Source organism: Andrena cerasifolii, chromosome 2 (genome assembly GCF_050908995.1).
Source record: "Andrena cerasifolii isolate SP2316 chromosome 2, iyAndCera1_principal, whole genome shotgun sequence".
NCBI classification, from domain to species: domain Eukaryota; kingdom Metazoa; phylum Arthropoda; class Insecta; order Hymenoptera; family Andrenidae; genus Andrena; species Andrena cerasifolii.
Window position 1 is genome coordinate 6,941,559 of NC_135119.1, and position 20,294 is coordinate 6,961,852.

The 20,294-nt window shown below is 48.2% G+C and overlaps 1 protein-coding gene across 4 annotated transcripts in view; it reads left to right on the top strand.

Annotated features, from left to right (window-relative positions):
* Tet (tet methylcytosine dioxygenase-like) overlaps window positions 1–20,149 on the top strand; it is a 143,649-nt gene extending 123,500 nt beyond the window's left edge. For all 4 annotated transcript variants that reach the window (XM_076830847.1, XM_076830849.1, XM_076830848.1 and 1 more), the window contains 8 exons: window positions 9,121–9,358; window positions 9,797–10,032; window positions 10,321–13,057; window positions 13,448–13,623; window positions 13,912–14,265; window positions 15,302–15,529; window positions 15,635–15,789; window positions 16,058–20,149. In XM_076830847.1, the coding sequence (XP_076686962.1) occupies window positions 9,121–9,358; window positions 9,797–10,032; window positions 10,321–13,057; window positions 13,448–13,623; window positions 13,912–14,265; window positions 15,302–15,529; window positions 15,635–15,789; window positions 16,058–18,725 (6,792 nt within the window). In that variant the 3' untranslated portion in view covers window positions 18,726–20,149. The remainder of the gene's footprint in view (window positions 1–9,120; window positions 9,359–9,796; window positions 10,033–10,320; window positions 13,058–13,447; window positions 13,624–13,911; window positions 14,266–15,301; window positions 15,530–15,634; window positions 15,790–16,057) is intronic.
* Window positions 20,150–20,294: the final 145 nt, after the last annotated feature.

Below are 20,294 nucleotides of genomic sequence, written 5' to 3' on the forward strand. Positions count from 1 at the left end.
TAAGTAAAATTGCTTAAGGTGACTGTAATTGGTTAGGTGTCAGTAATTGGGTCCGTTACCCTATCTCTTCCATCCACTATCCCTGTGCTTCATGAATTTCACATTACAGCAACCAATTTGCAGTGCGCACAGTGCTGGAAATATTTGTTGCATCGTGCGAACCATCTCTCCCAATGACGAGTACTATCTCTCCCGATATGTGCCGTGACCCTTCGGTTTTCAACCCGATTTTGAGAAAATACTGTCGTTAAGCAAATATCGACCAGGTCCTCTGAATCTTTATTCTGATAAAAAAAAATGATATTAGTATTATTTTTAATAGCCATTTTATGTTAGGTGAACCTGTGCTGGGATTGCTCTACAATACCTGTCGTTATTAATACTAGGAAAATACTATCGCAAAAATATGTGGCTCGCTATCTCTTGGCCGAAGTAAGCTCCATGAGAAACGTTTTATCAATCATATCGCTGTGAAAATTCTGCGTAGGTACTACAGTCGAACCTTGATAACTCGAATCTCAAGAGAAGGGGAAAAAAGCTTCGAATTATGTCGGCTTATAGAGTTTTCGATTAAGAGAGGTTCAACAAACGAAAATTCGACTTATAGAGGCTTTGTACGACTGTTAATTTTTCGACGTGTAAAGCTGCGAAACAACGCAAATTCAAGTCTTAAAGGTCAATTGTTTATTGTATACCTATAACTTATGTACTACATATATACCTACATCTGCATAAAAAACTTAAGAAAAGTAAAAGAATTACGCCAAGTACATGAAATCAAATAAATCACAAAAAATAGCAGATAATAATAATTATAAAATAAAAAAAGATGTGAAATCAAAATGAGCTGCGCGTACATAAAGGTAATGATAAATACAAATAATTATTTTAATACGAATAAACATTTTATTCAAAATACTGGGCGCAATAAAAAGGCCGGAGTTCTTCTAAATTCGAGTTGTTGAGGTGAAATACATACCTAATTTAGCATGCAAAATATAGTTCGAATTAAGGACGTTTGAATGAAGACAATTTTTTACTTATAGAGGTTTTCGAATTATCGAGGTTCGACTGTATGTGCATTTGAGATTGAATAAACGTTTCCTGCACTCTGCCCTCCTTAGGTAAAATGTCCTATCTAGCATTTCGAAAAATCCGATAAAACTGAAGTTTTATCATTTTCTTTGTGCCGTCCGAGTAAGAAGATCAAATAAATTAGACTGTTTCTAGATCTCTACGAAGCACGTGGGGGGTGTCTAATAACACGTAAAACACGCGTGGAACTTCAAACATTTCAACACTTTTCGAAAAACAGAAAAATCCTAGATAGGACATTTTAACTGACAAGGGAAGATCCCGAACCCGGAAATTCACAAAATTCTGAAACTTTGTAAATATGTAGGGGATTTCCTGCTGATTACAACGCAATTTTTATTTGCTGCCCAAATTCACTCGAAGGGGGTGAAAATTAGCCCCAGAAAGATCGGCTATTTTCCGATTTTCTGTTATAATAACTCGGGAACTGTAAGAGATAGAAAAAAAGTTTCAAGACAAAAGTTACTTCTTTCAGTTAGATCTATCATTTGGTAAAAAAATTATTTTACAGTTCCCGAGTTATAGCACAAAATCGGGAAATAACCAGATTTTCAGGGATCAAATTACACCCCCTTAGAGTGAATTTGGGCAGCAAACAAAAATTGCGTTGTAATCAGAAGTAAATCCCCTACATACTCACAAAGTTTCAGGATTTCTTGAATTTCCGGGTTCGGGATCTTCCCTTGTGAGTAGGTAAGGTGGACAGTTAACTGTGCGTAGATCCAACCACCGTCGATCCCAAGAGCGCAGAAATTCGCGTCCCTTCTTCCCCTTTCTTCCCAGCACCGAAAAGCACGGCTCGCTTATCAGAAACCGCGGTCCGTCGTTCCCCAGGCTTGTACAGGGCACATAAATAGCGCGAAAAAAGCTGTTTCACCGCGCGAACGATCCCGTTTTATCGGTTTTCGCGGGCGTGCCAGGATCGAGCGGCCCGAAAAAGTGTCGATCGAATAGCGTTGTAGGTACACGGTGTCCCGCTGGCTATCGGTTTGGCGCGGCAAGGGCGCGGGGAGGGTGCGTTGCATTGATAAATGAATTTTCGTCGCGCCGGTTACGTACGCGTAACCATCTGCGCTGCCGGAGCCGCGCGATCGGCCGCGCTCGCGGAACGCTTAATGAAATAAACGTATCGATGCGGGACTGATTGCTGTGGCTAATTCGTCGATAAATTTCCAGTCCCTCTGTTTGAACCAGCGGAGGGGGGAAGCAGCGCGCCGCAGCGTCGGGGAACGTCGGAATTAATTTCTGGCTCGATTTTCAAAGCGGTTTAAACTGTGCGTTTTCGGCGCAGCCTCTGTGTAATCAAATGTCGGTCGACTGCTCCTCGTTAAGGGATCGGCACTGACGAGCAGGTGGTAATTGATGGTTTCGAAGTCGGGTGGTGTTTTGATTTGTACAGGGTTGCGTTTCAAAAGTCTTCGATCCGATTCAGAATGGTGGAGGGAAAGTTTAAGACGTCATTTTTATATTTTATGTAGGGTAAACTGCACTAATGCTGGCACTGCCCTAATCATTGGCACCCCTGAGTAAAAAGTAAAGTATTAAGAAGCACAAGCTTAGAAAGCACTTTTTTATAATTTCTTATTTTTAATTCACTACAACACTGCAAAGTCCAGCAGTTGAACTACACATTTTACATGTGGCAACACCGCAAAGGGGGACAAAGTGCTGAGTTTTAGGTGTTTTCTTGAAATTTTGATAAGGGGTAGATAAGTATATTTTGTCGCTTTATAACTAGGTAATAGATTGACATACAGATTTGCTAAGTGTTGTAGGTATTTAATAGTGAATGAAATAGTCTGTTTAAACACTACAAACTTCGTTTTTAACTACATATGTTTTTCTATGTAACCTCAAGTTTTAGAGTGCCAATAATTGTACTTTTATGCCTAGCTTTGTTCTTCATTGAATATTTTTCAAATAAAAGACTTAATAGGTACTCAAGATGTTTTATTTTAATGAGAAATCCATAATCATTGATAATAACTGAAAATGAAGACCATATAAAAGCTTCACAAAAAAATATAGACATTCCAATTCGGATTTCTGTTTAGGGTGCCAGTCATTGTATAGTTTACCCTGATTAATACGCGGGGGAGAGCGGGGACAGAAGTAAAATTTTTTACATTTGTCCTGGCTGAGAATTAGCTTTAAAAAAAAAAAATTAATGCGCAGGTATCATTCTAGCTATCCCCATTGAGTGAGACATAAATTTCAAGATACAATTCTTCCCAATGAATCTATCTCACCCCCTTCACTCTGTCTTGCCCACCGCGTACCGCGTCGATAGTCCAGAAAACAAGGAACCGCAAGAAACCTGTCGCTCCGTCATCCTCGCCCCGAAAATCGCGCGAGCAGACACTGGAGAACAGCCAGCTCGACGAAGCCACTCACCCCGTTGCGCACACCCCTGCGAGCGGCCGTTCCGCCACGCTGCGACGTTCATCGTTCCGTGAATCATCGAGAGAAGCCCCAGGAACCAGTCGCCGCGGGTCGGACACCGGCAAGGTGGGAAAACGAAGGAAAGAAAGGAGCCGGAACGGGAAGGGGTCGAGGTCAACGAACGGCTCGTCGGAGTTCCTTTCGTGCTGGCAGGGTGGAGGAAGAGAAGGAGGAGGAACGGAGCAAGAGAGAGAGAGAGAGAGAAAGGTGGCTTGGCTCCTGAGGGTTATGTTTGGGTGCTGTCGCGGCACATCCCGTTTTATCACGCCTCGGGTTTACGTTGCCCTAGGTCACGATGTCAAGAGAACGGAAGGATTTTCCCCCTGAGAGCCCGCCACCGAGACTCGCACGGCAGAGACAGAGGGGAGAGAGAGAGAGAGAGAGTGAGATGCGGTGATGGAGACGGTGGAAGAGGAAAGGAGGAAAACACGAAGGAGAAGCCGAGGGAGGTGGGCTCTGAGGGATCGCTGACTCGGTTGGCGAGACGCCCGGGTCTTCGATGCTATCAACCTCGACCACAAACACCGATTCACGGCCACTTTGGGGGTTCCCCCGAGAGAGTTTCTCGGCCTGCAGCCACCTTCCCTGCTCTCCTGGAGCCACTCCACCGACGACCCACTTTTCCCAAGGCTCGCGCGACATTTCGGTATCCCTCTGGCTCGACGCTCTGCCCCGCGAGGTCCGCGAGCAGTTTTCAAGCGATCCTTTCGTTCGATCCTTTCGCCATTCTACTTTCGCTTAAGCGAGGTTAGACGCGTGGATGTTGAAGCAACGCTGGACTAACCGACAAGCAAAATGAGCACGTGCTTAGGGCGTTGGAAGGAAGGGCAGCATAGAAATTTTCTGGATTTTAAAGTCGAACTTTCGTTAGAAAGACTTTTCAGTCAAATTATCGGAAATGTCTAAGGGAGCGTACATTGCGTTGTGATCACCCTGTATGGGGGGCTTTGATATCTTTCAAGTGCTTAGGGCCTCTAAAGGTCTTAATTCGGCCCTGAGTTGAAGGGAGGAGATTGGGGAACACCGTGGTCATTGAGAAGGGAGGCGCAAACACACTCGTCTTTTTCTCCTGTTCTTAAAGAGAAACGATAACGCAATGTTTAATTTGTACCCAGCCTGGGGAAACGGGTCGAAAGATTGTACAGTTTCGTGACTGCGCAGGGGTTCGAAACAGGGCTTGAATAGGTTTCGAAAATAACTGTTATATAAATATACTGACTGAAAGAGTTATGAAGAATCTTTATTCGGAATAACCGTTATAAAGAACCTAAATATCAGACTGTATAAGTATAAGTTATGGTGTCTATATAGCTCTATAACTTTTATTTTTTAGGTTCTATAACTTTTATTTTTTAGGTTCTATAACTTTTATTTTTTAGGTTCTATATAAGTTCCACAGCGGTTATAGCATCGATTCTTGTAACGATCGTACAGAATTTTACAGTAAATGAAATCACAACATATTACAGCTATAGATTACTCTGTGTAACCAAATTGTTTAAAAATTATTATAAATATATTACATTTAAAAACATTGTCGTAAATTAATAGCTTTAGAAAATTAATTAATGATATACAAAAATTGCGCCAATTATAATAATGGCTATTTATACTAAATAAAAATGTATTACATAATATTAAGCAGATATATTTTTGTACAAATAAATATTCTAATACGAATAAATATTTCATTCAAAATACTTGGCGCTGCGACCCGAATTGGTCTTGCTGAACTGAATAAATATGTTTAAATTGCATTAATCTTTTTCTCTCTTTCTTGTGCGTGCATTCGTGAATTCATTACAAGCTCACAAAAAAAAAGTTTAAAAATCGACCTTTACTATTCTTTTCGCTATTCCAACCAAATACATTTTTTTTTCAAAACGACGAAACGCGTCAGTAGCAAACTAATCCTTCTAACTTCTCAAAAAAACTCAAGTTGTTTGGACCAATTCTAAAAAAGTTATGCGATTTTAAAAAGTGTCCGAATATTAATGCGAGTCACTGTATGTACAAATGTGTACATAATATATATTTGCTTACATATTTATAATAATTTTTAAACAATTTGGTTACACAGAGTAATCTATAGCTGTAATATGTTATGATTTCATTTACTGTAAAATTCTGTACAATCGTTACAAGAATCGGTTCTATAACCGCTGTGTAACTTATATAGAACCTAAAAAATAAAAGTTATAGAACCTAAAAAATAAAAGTTACAGAACCTAAAAAATAAAACTTATAGAGCTATATAGGACCCGTAACTTATACTTATAAAGTCTGATATTTAGGTTCTTTATACCGGTTATTCCGAATAAAGGTTCTTCGTAACTCTTTCAAGAACCGAAATCTTTATAATAACGGTTTCAAGCCCTGGTTTGAAATACGCAGTAGCCGATGCTCCGCAAGGAAATTTCACTTCCTTGGTCACCGTCAATGGGATTACCATCGTAACTCGGTTAATTGAACCGTGCCGCGTAACAAGGGTAATAACCCGCAAAAAGTTCGTAGCTGCGCGGAGCGCAACACCGGACAAACATGCCCGGAAAATACAGTACGGCACCGTGATATTCTGGTGTACACGCGCGCGCCAAATTTTATTCGATCCGACCGTCTATTTCCCCTCGCCGTTCGCTGGAAAATCGTCGAATTTCCGTGGAAATTTCCGCGCGGACGCAACCACGAGTACAATTACCCGAAATTTTTACTACCCTGTCCTGTTAATTACGCGCTTCGCACTTTGATGACGCAACGAACACTTTAATTCGATGGATAAAACGTACCGAGGGTGTTTCGCAACTGGGAAAATATTTGAGAACGTTCCATGTGAATAGCTACTAGCTATACAAAGCACTTACCATCGTTTAACCACCCCCAGCTAGAAAATTACCAATTTCCAAGCCTCGTCTTTTGAAGCACCCTGTACGACAGGGTTACACAGTTCTGAAAGCCCGCGAGACATGACCGAGAGGCCTGCCTCGCGTATGGGGATTGATAACAGGGTGGGCAGAGGACTCGGCAGTGAAATAGCGGGGAGGAACAAAATGTTCAGCGAGTGGGGGGAAAGAATTCCCGAACTGCACAAAGGGACATCTTTTATTTAAACGCGCGTTCAGAGGGACTTGAAAAAATCGATGGTGAGAGTGAGACGGCGCGAGGAGAAGAGACGGGGCCAGGCCACGATGGAAAGTGAAATAGAACGACAAAGCCTGTCGGTGGTGTACAGGACGGGCGAACTTGATCGGGCGTGCGAGCGCGCGCGCGCTCTGCCTTCGTTTTGTACGAAGTTTTATAGTCTGGTTGCAAGTTGCCAGTTCTTTCCTTCATTCTCCCGTCGCTTCTCTTTTTTAACCCCTCTCCCACCCTCCCTACCCCCCTTTTTCTCAATCTATTTGTGGCGTTCCCTTGCTCCGTTCCTCCCTCGCCTCCCTCTCCTTTTCTCCCCGTTTCCCTCCCCAATGCTTTCCTTCCAACCAACGCACTCCGTCTCTGCTCCACCGTCCCACTCGAGCCACACATGGAGACACGGCACACAACGCGCCCGCGGATCGAAGCTTGTGTCTCTCGCTCTCTCTCCCCAGCTAGTGGAGGAGTAGCGATGGCCTCAAGACGCTCTGACTGTTCGACGAGACCTCTGGATCGCTCGAGGACCAGTCGAAACTGGGGATGGAAAATTGGACGTCCCGTTCTTCTTGGGGAGGGCTTGGATTCCTTTAGAAAAAGAGGGAGGATATGTCGACTTTAAAGAGGTCAAGTTGTACGGTTGGAACGGGAGGATATGGGAGGCAAGGAATTTTCAAATTAGACACGAGGTACGGTGGAGGTACAATTATTATACTCAAATGATTTTCGTGGAAATTTTCGTATAATAATTTGGCCACTCACTGTAAACTTAAGCAAGTTCTCCACAGTCACAGATTCTTACAGTAGTGGACAAAAAAGTTACCACTTTTTCGAACCACCCTACTTCTATTAGTTTTCAATATCAACTCAAAACTGCAGTATGTGCCTAATATATATATATATATTCTAAAGGAGAATTAATATATATATTAGAGAATATATATATATATATATATTTATATATATATATAAAAGAGAATTAAAAGCTGTATAAAACCCAGTTGCAGTTGAATTTATTTAACTAACGAACAAAAACCCTACCTAACATTAGCCTACCTAACCCTACCTAACAAACCCTACCCAACAAGAGAATTAAAAGCTGTATAAAACCCAGTTGCAGTTGAATTTATTTAACTAACGAACAAAAACCCTACCTAACATTAAACAAGCCAACACACTTTTAAAGCCAACAAAAAGTTACCACTTTCGAACATTAATAAAAAAAATCTAATATTTTCTGGGGGCACCTTTTGCTTTTAGGACAACCTAAAAAGTTACTAAGCGTGGTGACTTCTTTGTCGGCCCCAAAAATGTGTTACCCCGTTCAATGTCATACAACACTTCTGTTTGTCAGTTAAATAAATTCAACTTTAACTGGGTTCTATACAGCTTTAAATTCTCCATCAGAATATGGACATTAAACAGTTCCAAATATATGCTAAAAAAAAATAACAAAAATAGAACAAATCGAAAAAGTGGTAACTTTTTTGTCCGCTAGTGTATACTATTATGGTAACAAAAGAAGCCTTTCTCCGTACACTGAATTCTACCAGAAGCATCTCGAGCCCATCGCTAACCAGCAGACCAAACGAAAATAAACGAAACAGCATCGCGCGCAGGTATAGTTCCTCATGCCTGGCGATTTCATTGTGCTGGCTAGCTACTCGCGCAAAACCTCCGCGCGCGAAAAACCGTGAACCCATCCACCGTTTACGCGCTCCCTACGAAGCTCCGCATTTTCCGCGATACCCCGGAGATTCTCCCGAGAATTCTCGAGATTTCGTAGCCACCGGGGGGTGGCTCCACCCTGCAGCCGCGATGCTCGAATCGTCGATCAATTCTCGAGGAATTGTTTACCCCCCGAGTGAAAGTAACGCTCGGCCGCGAGAGCTCGAGGAGTCGGTACTTGTAGCCCTTTCGTTATGATTAATGGCTCTATCAGGGCCTCGGTCGGGGCTCTTTATTTAATTGGGGTCTGAACGCGCGCACTCGGGAAACGAGATAAGTTCCCCTGGAGCTCTGCTGAGGATTCGATGGTCGCGGCTGAGAACCGCTGCGCCCTGCATAGTTAAAAGAACCATTGCTGACGAATGGCTACTCCCCCACTACGCCGCCTGCAGTGGCTGTCAACTCTCTTTAGCCAAGAATCATTGGATCCTCGTGCGACGTGTCTGTCGACCAGAAGAAAATTAACGATTGGTAGAAAAGTGTAAAAAAAAGATACACGTCGAGCCTGTAAAATTTTCCTTCCATCGCTGCGTTTCACATACTTTCACAATCTACGGCGGCCATTTTTTACTTTTCTACTGTACTTCACGTAAATCGAGGGTGGAAGCTAATTTTGAAGCCGCAGGTTTTGGAACTAAAATACTATTCAAGAAATTATCGGGGAAGTTCTTCGGGAAGTGCTGCTTCGAAGTCAGGCCAGCGCGAAATATATATTTTTTCTGTTCGCAGTCGCCCGGAGTGATGCCGTTTTACGGCGACACCAGTGCCGGCTTCCGGCCAGCAGCTGGTTTTGGGAACACTGTTTGGCACCAGGGAGTCACCCCCGTGGGGGCAGTCGCGGTTGAAACGTCAGCAGCCCCGTGGCCACCTCAGCAGTTCATTCAACAAATCCCAGCACCGAATCAGCTCGAGGAGCTGAGGTATCATACTCAATACACCACCGCTACGCCGTACCATCCGCAGCCAGGTAATTGAACAACGAATCGATTTCAGGCAATTTATGAACGGCCCCTGCCCTCGTTCTATATTGACAGCTTTAAATGGTAACTTTCAATTTTTGGCAACTCTGAAATATTAACCCGTTGGGAGGTTTATTTTGTTCTTTTATGGAGAAGTGAATGAAGATAGGTGCGAATGGTCCCAAAGGACAATATGGAATTGACAGAGGGATTTTGCGATGACCCCGCGCAACTTCTACCTCTTCCAATTGCTCGATACCTCCCCGGTGATATTGAAAATGGTTTTAGACAATAGCTCCGGCACTAGCCGAAATTCCCCTGCCTCTGAATGGGCCGATATTGAAAAGATCTGGGGTAGCGCAGAAGCGCGCGGGGCCCCGGGCGGCTATTTGCCGCGCGGATTCCCTCGGTTCCGTGGAATCAGCACGCGAACTTTCTGATTACAGTCGCGTATCAGCAGCAGACTTTCATTACGACGGATCAGTCGGCGTTTCAGCGGGCCGGGGCGACAGGACAATACACAATCACGGGGCAACCCTCGCCGTTGCCGCCGGTAGCCCCGCAAACGGTACCATCGACAGCTCAGAGGCCACTAAACGGTCAATTCATGGATCCAGCCGCCACTGCGACCCAATCAGTCGGTTATGAAAGGCAGGATTACGTCAATGGTTACCAACAACAGGTACAATTACGCGTGAATCGTTTCTAATTAAAAGTGTGTTCGCGAGGCGCGCCAACGAACCGAACCCTCCCCCTGGACGTCGCGTGCGAAACGGGATTTGCATACTGGTTACGGAAAACGATACACCCGGAGAAAGAGAGACACGGAGGGCTTTTAAAAAGAAAACACATTTGGACGTGAACGGGAACGATACCATAACAGCGGGCCGAGGAGAGAGAGAGAGAGAGAGAGGCTTACCCAGCGTTGTCGAATAATTTCCAATTATAGACGGAATGACGGCATTTTCAGGACGTGACGATGGCGCCGCCGCCTTCGACCACCCCCACGAGTCGCAGTAGCTCGGTGCACATGGACAATCAGCAGCAACAGCAGCAGCAGGCCGCGCAGCAGCCGCCGTCGCAGCCACAGCCGCCGCCGACGGACACCCAAGTGAAGGGATTCGCGACGATCGCAGCCAGCAACGTGTCGGGAAACGAGATGCCTGGGTATCCACTTCAACCGGGCCCACAGAGTTTACACAACTCTAACGGATATCCAGGCTACGTGGAAATGGGTCAGCAACAAGTACAGAACCAGTGGCAGCAGCCCCAGATGGCACAGCAACAGCAGCAGATGCAGCGACAGCACTCTGTAGCCGACGGTAGCCAACGGCACATATGGTCCGACACCAGCACCGGCGCGAAGATGAACAGCGTGAGCAACACTATGAGCTGGCCGGACGGGGCGCTGCAGCAGCAGCAGCAACAGCAGAAGCCTCCTCAGTCTCAGCAGCAGACAGCTATGCAGAGTAATAGTATGAAGTCGCAGGAGCAACAGCAGCAGAGCATGCAGATGCAGGGGCAGCAGGAATTACCCAGGCCGGCCAGTCACATGAGCTGGGAGAACGGCGGCGTGAAGGAGCCGCGCACGCCACAGTCGTGGACAGACAATACCGATAATCAGCAGCAACAAACTCAGGGAAACTGGTCGCGGCAGAGCCCGAAGCTGAGGGACACGCAGAACCCAAGATTGACGCCGTCTAGTCAGCAACAGCCTCAACACCAAGGCTGGCTGCAGCACTCGCCCAAGCTGTCCGACCACCAACAGAATCCGTCGCACCAGAACGCCAGGATGACGCCCTCCGGCCAGCACAGCTGGCAGCAAAGCAGCCCGGAGATGCAGCAGAACACGAGTCAGCAGAATCCAAGATTAACGCCGTCTGGCCAGCAGATCCAGCAACAGCAACAGCAGCAGCAGCAGCAGCAGACGCAACAACAGCCACAGCAACAATGGGCGCAACAGACGAAGATCGAGAAGAGCCCGAGGCTGACGCCATCTAACCAGATGTCCTGGCCGGACACGCCAACTAGTCAACCAAACTGGTCGCCGAATAGTATAAAGAGCGACAGTAGTCAGCAGCCTCAGCAACAGTGGCCAGACTCGCAGCCTAGTCCGAGGAGAACGCCTGGCCATCAGCCTGCCTCGTGGCAGCCACAGCCGCCGGCGCAGGACACCAAGATGGACAACCAGATGTCGTGGTCGCCTAGCTCGGTGGCCGAGAACCAGCCGACCTGGGGCCAGCAGGCTAGCAAGCAGGACATGCAGAACTCCGGGGAAAGAGTGATTTGGCAGCAGCAGACGACGGATACCACGAAGCCGAATGGCTATTCGGATAACCAAGATGCTCAGGAGAGTAACGTATTTGCTCAATCTAATCGCGTGAATCTGAACAGCCGACTGAAATCGATGATTCTGAACAAGCAACAACAACAGCAACAACAACAACAGCAGCAGCAGCAACAGCAACAGCAACAACTGCAGCATCAGCAGCTACAACAGCAGCAGCAGCAACAACAACAGCAGTCCCAGCATCAAATGAGTCATCAGGAGCAGCAGCACCACAGTATGCACCATCAGATGCAATCCCAGCACGTGAATAGTAACAGTGGAGCGAACGGGGAGTACCATACCGAGGAACGCGTACGAGAGTCGCACGAGAACACGGAGAAACTGCAAGAGAAGCAAGCGGACCAGTACCTCAGCCAATCGAATATCATCACGATGGCGCAATCCAACGAATCTTTGACCGGTAATTTTTTATTGCATAGCCACCACCCTCGGGTCGATAGTTTGCCCGACGGTGGTGGCTTATGGGAATGGTCAGGAGGAGGTAACACGTTGAACAACAACACCGTGCTGTCAGAGAATGGCATCACGGCCATCGAGAGTTTCATCAAGTTCGGCTCTGAGGAGAAGCCCGCCGTGCTCGAGAAATCGTGTGAGAAACAGCAGCAGCAGACGGCGCGACATCACGAGCAGCAAGAATTATGGAAAGAAGGAGGCAAGGCCCATGACAATCAGGCCATCGACGACAAGTCCTTTCAGAGGGAGCTGTGCATGGAACAGACCGGCGAGGGGGCCTTGGAGAAGTGTCAGAAGACCGCGGACAACGAGAAGAAGGAGACAGAGAACGACGTTGGTTTCCCAAAGACGCCGCAGGTGCCTTTGATGAACGAGGACGAGCGACCGTACGCTGAGAGCACCGACAAGACACCGGCCGCGGATGGCAACACCTCGAGCTGCGACATCTCGCCGACCATCAAGCAGGAGAACGTCGTGGATTACGGCTGTTCCAGCAACGAATGCGAGCCGTCGCCCGCGGCCTCGTCCAAGGCAGAGAGCTGCCTCTCGAAGGAGATCAAAATCGAGCCGGACCAACGGTCCGAGGACGCCAGCGATTACAAGTTCCGCGGGGATGGCGGGCCCGCGAAAGTGTCGCCCAGCATCGGCTCGTGGTGCTGCCGTAGGGGCGGCACCGAGCAGCCGACTCCCGAGCACCTGCGAGACGGCTGCTGCCAAGGCCTTCAGACCAGGGACGAGATACTGGCCGACGCGGCCGAGAAAACCGACGTAAAGAGCGAGGGCCCGCAGAGCCCTAGGGCCGGCAGCGTGCCATCCACGACTAAATTGCAAGATCACTTGGAAAAGCTGAAGAACAATGTGAGGACCGAAGTGCCGGACTGCAACTGCTTCCCCGCCGACAAATGTGAGTTGCTATTGCGTATTCAGCACGACACTAACATTGAGAGAACACACTAACCACGAACCATCCGTATATCACACGAGTAAAAAAACAAAGAGTAGCGAAACAAAAAAAAAAAAAACGTAATATGACAGACGAAAATTCTCTTAAAGAACAACCAACTACTACCACTACCGCCACTACTCTACTACTAATAATTAAACCGGCCGATGTACACCGATCATATAATGTATGCGCCTCGATACAGTGACCCAAAGGAGAATGCACGTAACCTAACTTACACCCCCTTTCTCAGGGGGCATACCTACATACGTGGCATAAATGTTTCCGCTTCTGTTGCTTCCTTTCGTTGAAACGCCCGGTTTCGTAAGTAAAATGAGGTTCAACCACAAGGTCCGCCGGAGCCCGGCTCGTACTACACTCACCTCGGGGCGGCTGCAAGCCTGCCAGACCTACGGAACGATCTTGAACGAAGAACCGGCCTTAAGGGAAACGCCATTAGATTCGAAAAGGTCATCTACACCGGAAAGGAGGGGAAAACCACTCAGGGATGCCCGATGGCCAAGTGGGTAAGCTGATCGTTCTGTACTACACTTTCAGAGCCTTGATCCTTTGACCGTTCGACGCCGAGTGGAGCAGTGTACGTACGTATAGATGAACAATGCGCACTGGAGTGTCCAAGTGGCCTTCATACACGGAGTTCACTCGGCTGTTTTCACGTTGAACGGTTAAACGATTAATGCTTCTGCAAGTATATCCTTCAATGTCTCCCGAAAGAATTGCAGTCGATCGCTCGTTCTCTACGATCCGTCTGTGTTACCATGCGCGATGGGATTGTAATGTTAGTGATTCGCTAGATCATTCGCCGCTCTGGCCTGGAAGAGAAGATCCTGACCATAGTGAAACACCGTCAGGGACACAAGTGCCCGACAGCCTGGATCGTCGTTGCCATGGTCGCGTGGGAGGGCGTGCCAACCCACGAGGCCGATCGGATCTACTCCCTCCTCAGCCACAAGCTCAATCGGTTCGGTCTACCCACTACTAGGAGATGCGGGACGAACGAGCCGAGAACTTGTGCCTGCCAGGGCCTCGATCCCGACACTTGTGGCGCGAGCTTTTCCTTCGGATGCTCCTGGTCCATGTATTATAACGGCTGCAAGTACGCCAGAAGCAAAACCGTCCGTAAATTTCGACTGTCCGTACGATCAGAGGTGAGTGGCTCTCTTTTCTCTATGCGAGCAATTGCAAGGTCCCCAATGCGCAGTTCTGAAGATAACGATGAACTAAATAGTTTCTAGGTTTGGCAGGTGAACTGCTATCGAGGCATTACTGTTTCTTCTTCCCCTTTTCTTAACTCCTTATTCAAACCTCGATATTGCATTGTAGGGTAGACCAGGCCGAATCGGATCACTTTGAGTTTGACGGTAAAAGAATAATAGTCAAACATTTAAAAACTAATTTTTTATTATATATTCGTGACCGGTACACCTTTGGCTTTAAAATGAATATATAAAAATTAAAACTAAACAGAAAAATCTTACTTTTATAATCAAAAAAAGGAAAGAGTGGGAAATATCCGACTCGCCCCGAAACTTGGGGCGAATCGGATCACCCAAAAATCTCTGAAAAAACTCAAATTTTAATAACAAATCTTTGGAATTAACTTGAAAAAATATAATTCTATTACAATGATAGCAATTGACACTACTTGGCACATAGATCGCAAGCATATTGTCCCTCTTTACCGCTTCTATCAGCGCAACTCTCATGGCACCACTCCTCGCAGATGTTGCAGTGAATCCAATCTTCTGCAGGTGGTTGAATAAATTTTTCTCCACAATAAATGCAATGCCACCGTCTTAATAGGTTGTTTCTACCTTTACTTTTCATCCCTGGTGTTGCTTTATCCTTTTTTTCATTGCGATTGGGTTTTTTATTTTCTTTAATTTTTTTTGAGAGTTTACATTCTTCGGCCTTTAGTTTCTTCTGCTTTTTTTCTTCAAGATTTTTCTTACTTTCGGACATTTTTGGGGGTAATACCGAATCCGCGACTTGCTAAATAAATTAAGCGATGAGCGAACTTTTAAGCACGAGGTACTCCGAAGGATCGGAATGCTCATTTCTATCGCGATGTAAGAAATATGGACTAAATTCTTATTTTGATCCGATTCGCCCTGGTCTACCCTACCTATCTGCTAACAGTGCTCATTGTTATGTTGCATAAAATGTTGCATTCTCTGCTTCCAGGAGCAAGAAGTCGAAGAAAGAATGCACGTCCTAGCAACGCTTCTATCACCCCTTTACCTCAGCCTCGCGCCGGAGGCTTTTAACAATCAGACACAGTTCGAACGAGAAGCTAGTGAATGCCGTTTAGGATTCAAACCCGGCCGACCATTCTCCGGGGTCACGGCCTGCATCGACTTTTGCGCCCACTCTCATCGAGACCTTCATAACATGAACAACGGATGCACTGTGGTTAGTACACGTGTAAACTTTAGCGAGCTCGAGCCTCGGGGCCACGGAATTCGGCTTTGACGGTGTCTTTATACTCGCTACATGTGATGCTCGTTCATCTTCCAGGTAGTGACTGTGACGAAACACCGATCTTTGTCCAAAGCAGAAGACGAACAGTTGCACGTGCTTCCGCTTTATATAATGGACGCTACGGACGAGTATGGATCGAAGGAGGGACAGGACGAGAAAGTTCGCGCTGGAGCTGTTGAAGCGTTAACAAAGTAAGAGCTTTTCCCATTACAATGCCTTGGTAATTATTTAAGATAACTGCTTGAGTCTAAAGGGATCAGTCGTGTTCTTTTGGAAGAGTCATCCGTAGTTTCTAAGAGTGTCTTCAGGCTCCTGGTGCAGAACTCTTCCAGAGGGACACTTAGAAATCTCAAGCAGTAATAATTGGAGTCATGCAACTGTCAAGCACCTCGTTATGCTTTAATCTAATCCCTTTGTAAGTCGTTTCTAATTATATTCACTGGACCCACTCTGATATAGGTATCCTTGCGAGGTGAGAGTCCGATCGGTTCCGCTTCAACCCTGCAGGCGGCATGGCAAGAAGAGGAAGGAGGACGAGCCGGACACGGTGAGCAACAAGAAGGACGGTTCGAAGAACAGCAGCGAGAAAACGGTAGAGCAGAGTCGTATGGCAGGACATCAAGAGCCTGCGAGGCCACAGATGAGGGACCCACAGCTATCCCTGGAAATGGCGTCCATGTTCGAAGGAATGGACGCGCAGCTGCAGAGCTCTCAGGTATCCTCTACCGTTCTAGACAGTCCGGTGTCCATGTATCAAGGTTGGGGTTATCAGAACGAGCAGCAATGGAGTAGAAACGGTTGGCTCGACCAACGGAAGAACAACTGGTTGAACCCATGGGGCGAGTATTCCTTCGGTGGCTTGGAGAGAGACGTGAAAGTCGACCCCGACAGTACCAGCCTGGACGACATAAGGCCTAGAAGCGCCGTTTCTCAGGAAGAGCACCGTCCAGGCTCTCGAAATTTGCCAAACTCTACGATGGATTCACCGAGAAACTGCTATCCTCATTCTCCAAGAGCTCATCCCATCTCGCCCAGGAGCTCTCATGCAGGGACACCCGTGGACGCTTCCTACTCTATGTCCCCCAGGGGATGCGCCCCTGCTCCGCAAGATCAGAAGATGGCTTCGCCGAGAAGCTCCGGTTATCAAGAGACAGGCTACCCTCACCCTCCTATTTCTAGAAATTATCCGAACGTGTACGACAACAGACAGAGTAGCGTGTCTCCGAAGACGGTCTGCTCGAATTTTCCAGCCCATTTGGATCAAAGGAACCCGTACGCCCGGACGAATCAGCCGCACGGCGTTAATAATCTACGCCAAGTGGGGCCCAATTGCGATCAGTCGAAATTGTTCACGAAACCAGCGCAGGATTCTAGTCAGCAGAAGTACCCCATGACGCAGAACTACTTGGAGGCTCAGAAATCGCAGACAGAGTTCGCGAACCGGCTACAGGGCCACTATCCACCTCAGCCTGGTCAGCCGTCGAGGAACTTGCCGTATCAGGGAGGTCAGCACAACGACTCGAACGCGGACATGTTCTCGGGGCTCTCGGTGTCTTCCTGCATGGACAACGCTAGTCATAAACCGTTCGGTGCTACGAACCCGGAGCACATGCTTCACAGCTCCTCGCATCTGCCTCCGAGCAACCCTCAGAACGACGCCCAGAATCTGGGATCGGTGGATCAGAGGAAGTATCGGGCGCAGAAGCCGGAACAGAGAGCTCCTGGACTGAATCAGATGTCCCCAGCGCCGTCTGATCAAGTGGGAGGTTGGAACATGCTTGGTTCCTGGTACCCCGAGCAAACCAGACAGTTCGAGCAGCAGCAAGCCTTCAACGATCAACTGAACGCGGAGAGGAATCACCAGCAAGCCGCGGATCACCACAGAGCCTTGAACTGGAACGACAGAATGCCACATTCGGAACAATCGAAGCCACCTTGCTGGGAAACACCCACGGACCCCTCGCCCTTCCGAGTGCCAAAGGGCAGGCCGCCATCCAGGACAGCGTCCAGCCAGAATCCGACCGCGGACAATACATATCAAACTTCTTCCAACAGAACGTTCCTCAAGCCACAGGATCCAACACGGACCGGCGTTTACGCGGACAGCCCGAGCAATCAGATTCAGGGTGGTGTGGCGGTGAACCAGGGCAACCAACGTAGGCCGGAGTGGCCCGAGGAGAAGTCGAAGGAGACGTTCCACGAAACCAGACAGAACGTCGCCAATCCGAACTCCAACTGCTTCCCATGGCCGGAGGAGATGAAGCAAGTGCAAGACTTTCACGCTATGCCTGGTTTGGGACATCCTCACGCTTCCTTCCCTCAATACGGATACCCAACTTATCCAGTGTTCGACAAACCCTATTCCAACACCTGGGAAGGCTACAACTACCACCAACCGTATCACCCTCAGACACCGGAGTACTCGACGCAGTTCTACCAGCAGCCGAAGCGAGAAGCCTGCTTCTCCTCGCCGCAGTACCCTTATCAAGGAGTGCCCCCGTATCAGGGCCTGAATCCCGGCTGGGCCAGATGGGACACTCCCCGATGGGACATTTACGGGCCGCCGCCTTACTTCCCGGTGCTACCGGAGCCACCGCCGAAGGCGGAGCCACTCGGCGAGGTGGCGGATTACTCCGACAACGAGGAATGCTTCAAGGACTCGCAGATGGGCGGGGTAGCGATCGCGCTGGGCCATGGCAGCGTGCTCTTCGAGTGCGCAAAGCACGAGATGCACGCTACCACGGCCCTGAAGAAGCCCAATCGCCTGAACCCGACCAGGATCAGCCTAGTCTTCTACCAGCATCGCAATCTCAACAGGCCCAGGCACGGCTGGGACGAGTGGGAGGAGAAGATGCGACTGAGGAAGCTGGGCGTCTCGGCCGCGAGCACCGCGACCACCACGTCGTCCACCACCACGCAGCCGTTATCCACGCCGTCGACGCCGACCAGCCCTGCCAGCGCCACCGCCAACGGGAAATCCACACCCCTTCCACGCGTGCCCAACGTTCCCAGCTCGCAGTACATGATGAGATCGCCCACGTACACCACCATGACCTGGACCACGCTGTTCCCGATGCACCCGTGCATGATAACCGGCCCGTACCAGGAAGGAGGGGCCATTGGATGAGTGACCGTCGGGGGGCACTGTTCCAGCCATCGATGACCAAGAACCGTGCCCGGGATTCGATCAATCCCGTCGCTGAACAGGCAGGATCGACGCGCATCGTGAACCAGCGACACCAGCGACACCGCGTTCAATCGATGAACGTTCGAACGTTCGAGGAAGCGCGCGCGCGCCCAAGAGTGCTCGACTGAGGCACGAAGGGGCGAACGAGAGGAGAACTCCATGAAGGGATCAACGGAGGAGACACGCAGAGGGGCCGTAACCGCGGATGGGCTCTCCACGGAACCATTTCGTCGCCGTTCCGGACGCGTGCAGCCGTTCGCTGGACGAGAGCAAAAGTAAAAGGAACACACACACACGTTTGCACTGCCATTTTTCTATTTCACGTTTTATCGGGGACTATAATCGTTGAACTCGTTCGGAACGAGGACAGAGGGACGAGCGGGACGAGCGCGGATCAAGCACGGAAGAGAGACGTCGCCGGACACACAATTTTTAATCGGGGCTTCCCTTTTTATATCGATCTTTTACACGAATCACGGTACGATGTCGCGAGCGTACGGACCGGAGAGGACAGGAGCGGACGCGGAGAGGGCGAAACGGTCCCCGAGGATTGGAGTCCGATGATCTCGGTGCACAGGAGGGAAGATCGAAGACCGAGGCGGTCGAACTAGAGGCAGCCAGCCGCGTTCCGTGTGGAACCACTGATCGCAATCAGGGCTAACCCATGGTGACCGGAAACACAGGAGCGCGACAGCAATTGGCCATCGTCTTTTCCCGCGCGGACAGACTCTCGGCAGAGCGGAGCGGAGCGAAAGGAGACACGCAGGATAGGACAGGAAAGGGGCGACGGAAAAAATGAACAGACGAAAGGAAAGGAAGTATGAATGGAGCGTATCCGATTGTACATTTTTTAAATGGTTTCGTGTTTGGTAGAGTCGTAATCGTATTTAGCTAGTCCACGCCTAGACGACGGAACTTCTCGCGATGTTTAAGCGCGGGGAGGCAAACGTGTTGACGATACGTACACGATTTTTGTACAAAGCAAATCTACCTTGTATAGTCACGCAGACGGGCCGACCGCCCGCCTGCCATTCTCTTCGCACGCGTTTCTGTATTGTTTTCGGGGATTTTTTCTTTTACATCATCGACGCACCAGGCCCGAATTGTCCGTTCAATTAATCGACACAGAGAGGTCCGTATCTCCCGGCCCACCACCCACAAAGAGTGCTAGGTTTTCGAATCAATCCATTGTAAGAGTCACTTGCACAATCTAGACCAGACTCAGCGGCCGATGTTGCCGCAAATCGCCACAAACATACACACACACACACACATATATACACATATACATACGTACACGTACCCATGAAAATGATCTCAAGTTTTTAAGGTAATTAATTAAAACGGTAAATATCAACGTTTAATTTTTTGTTTCTCTCTCTCTCTCACTCATCCAATCTCTCTCTTTTTGTTTTTCTTTCGTTCGCCTATTGTACATTGCGCTTGTTAATCCATCGTCATATTTATTTGTAATTTTCGCACGTGTTTACACTCCCTTCCCCCCGTAGA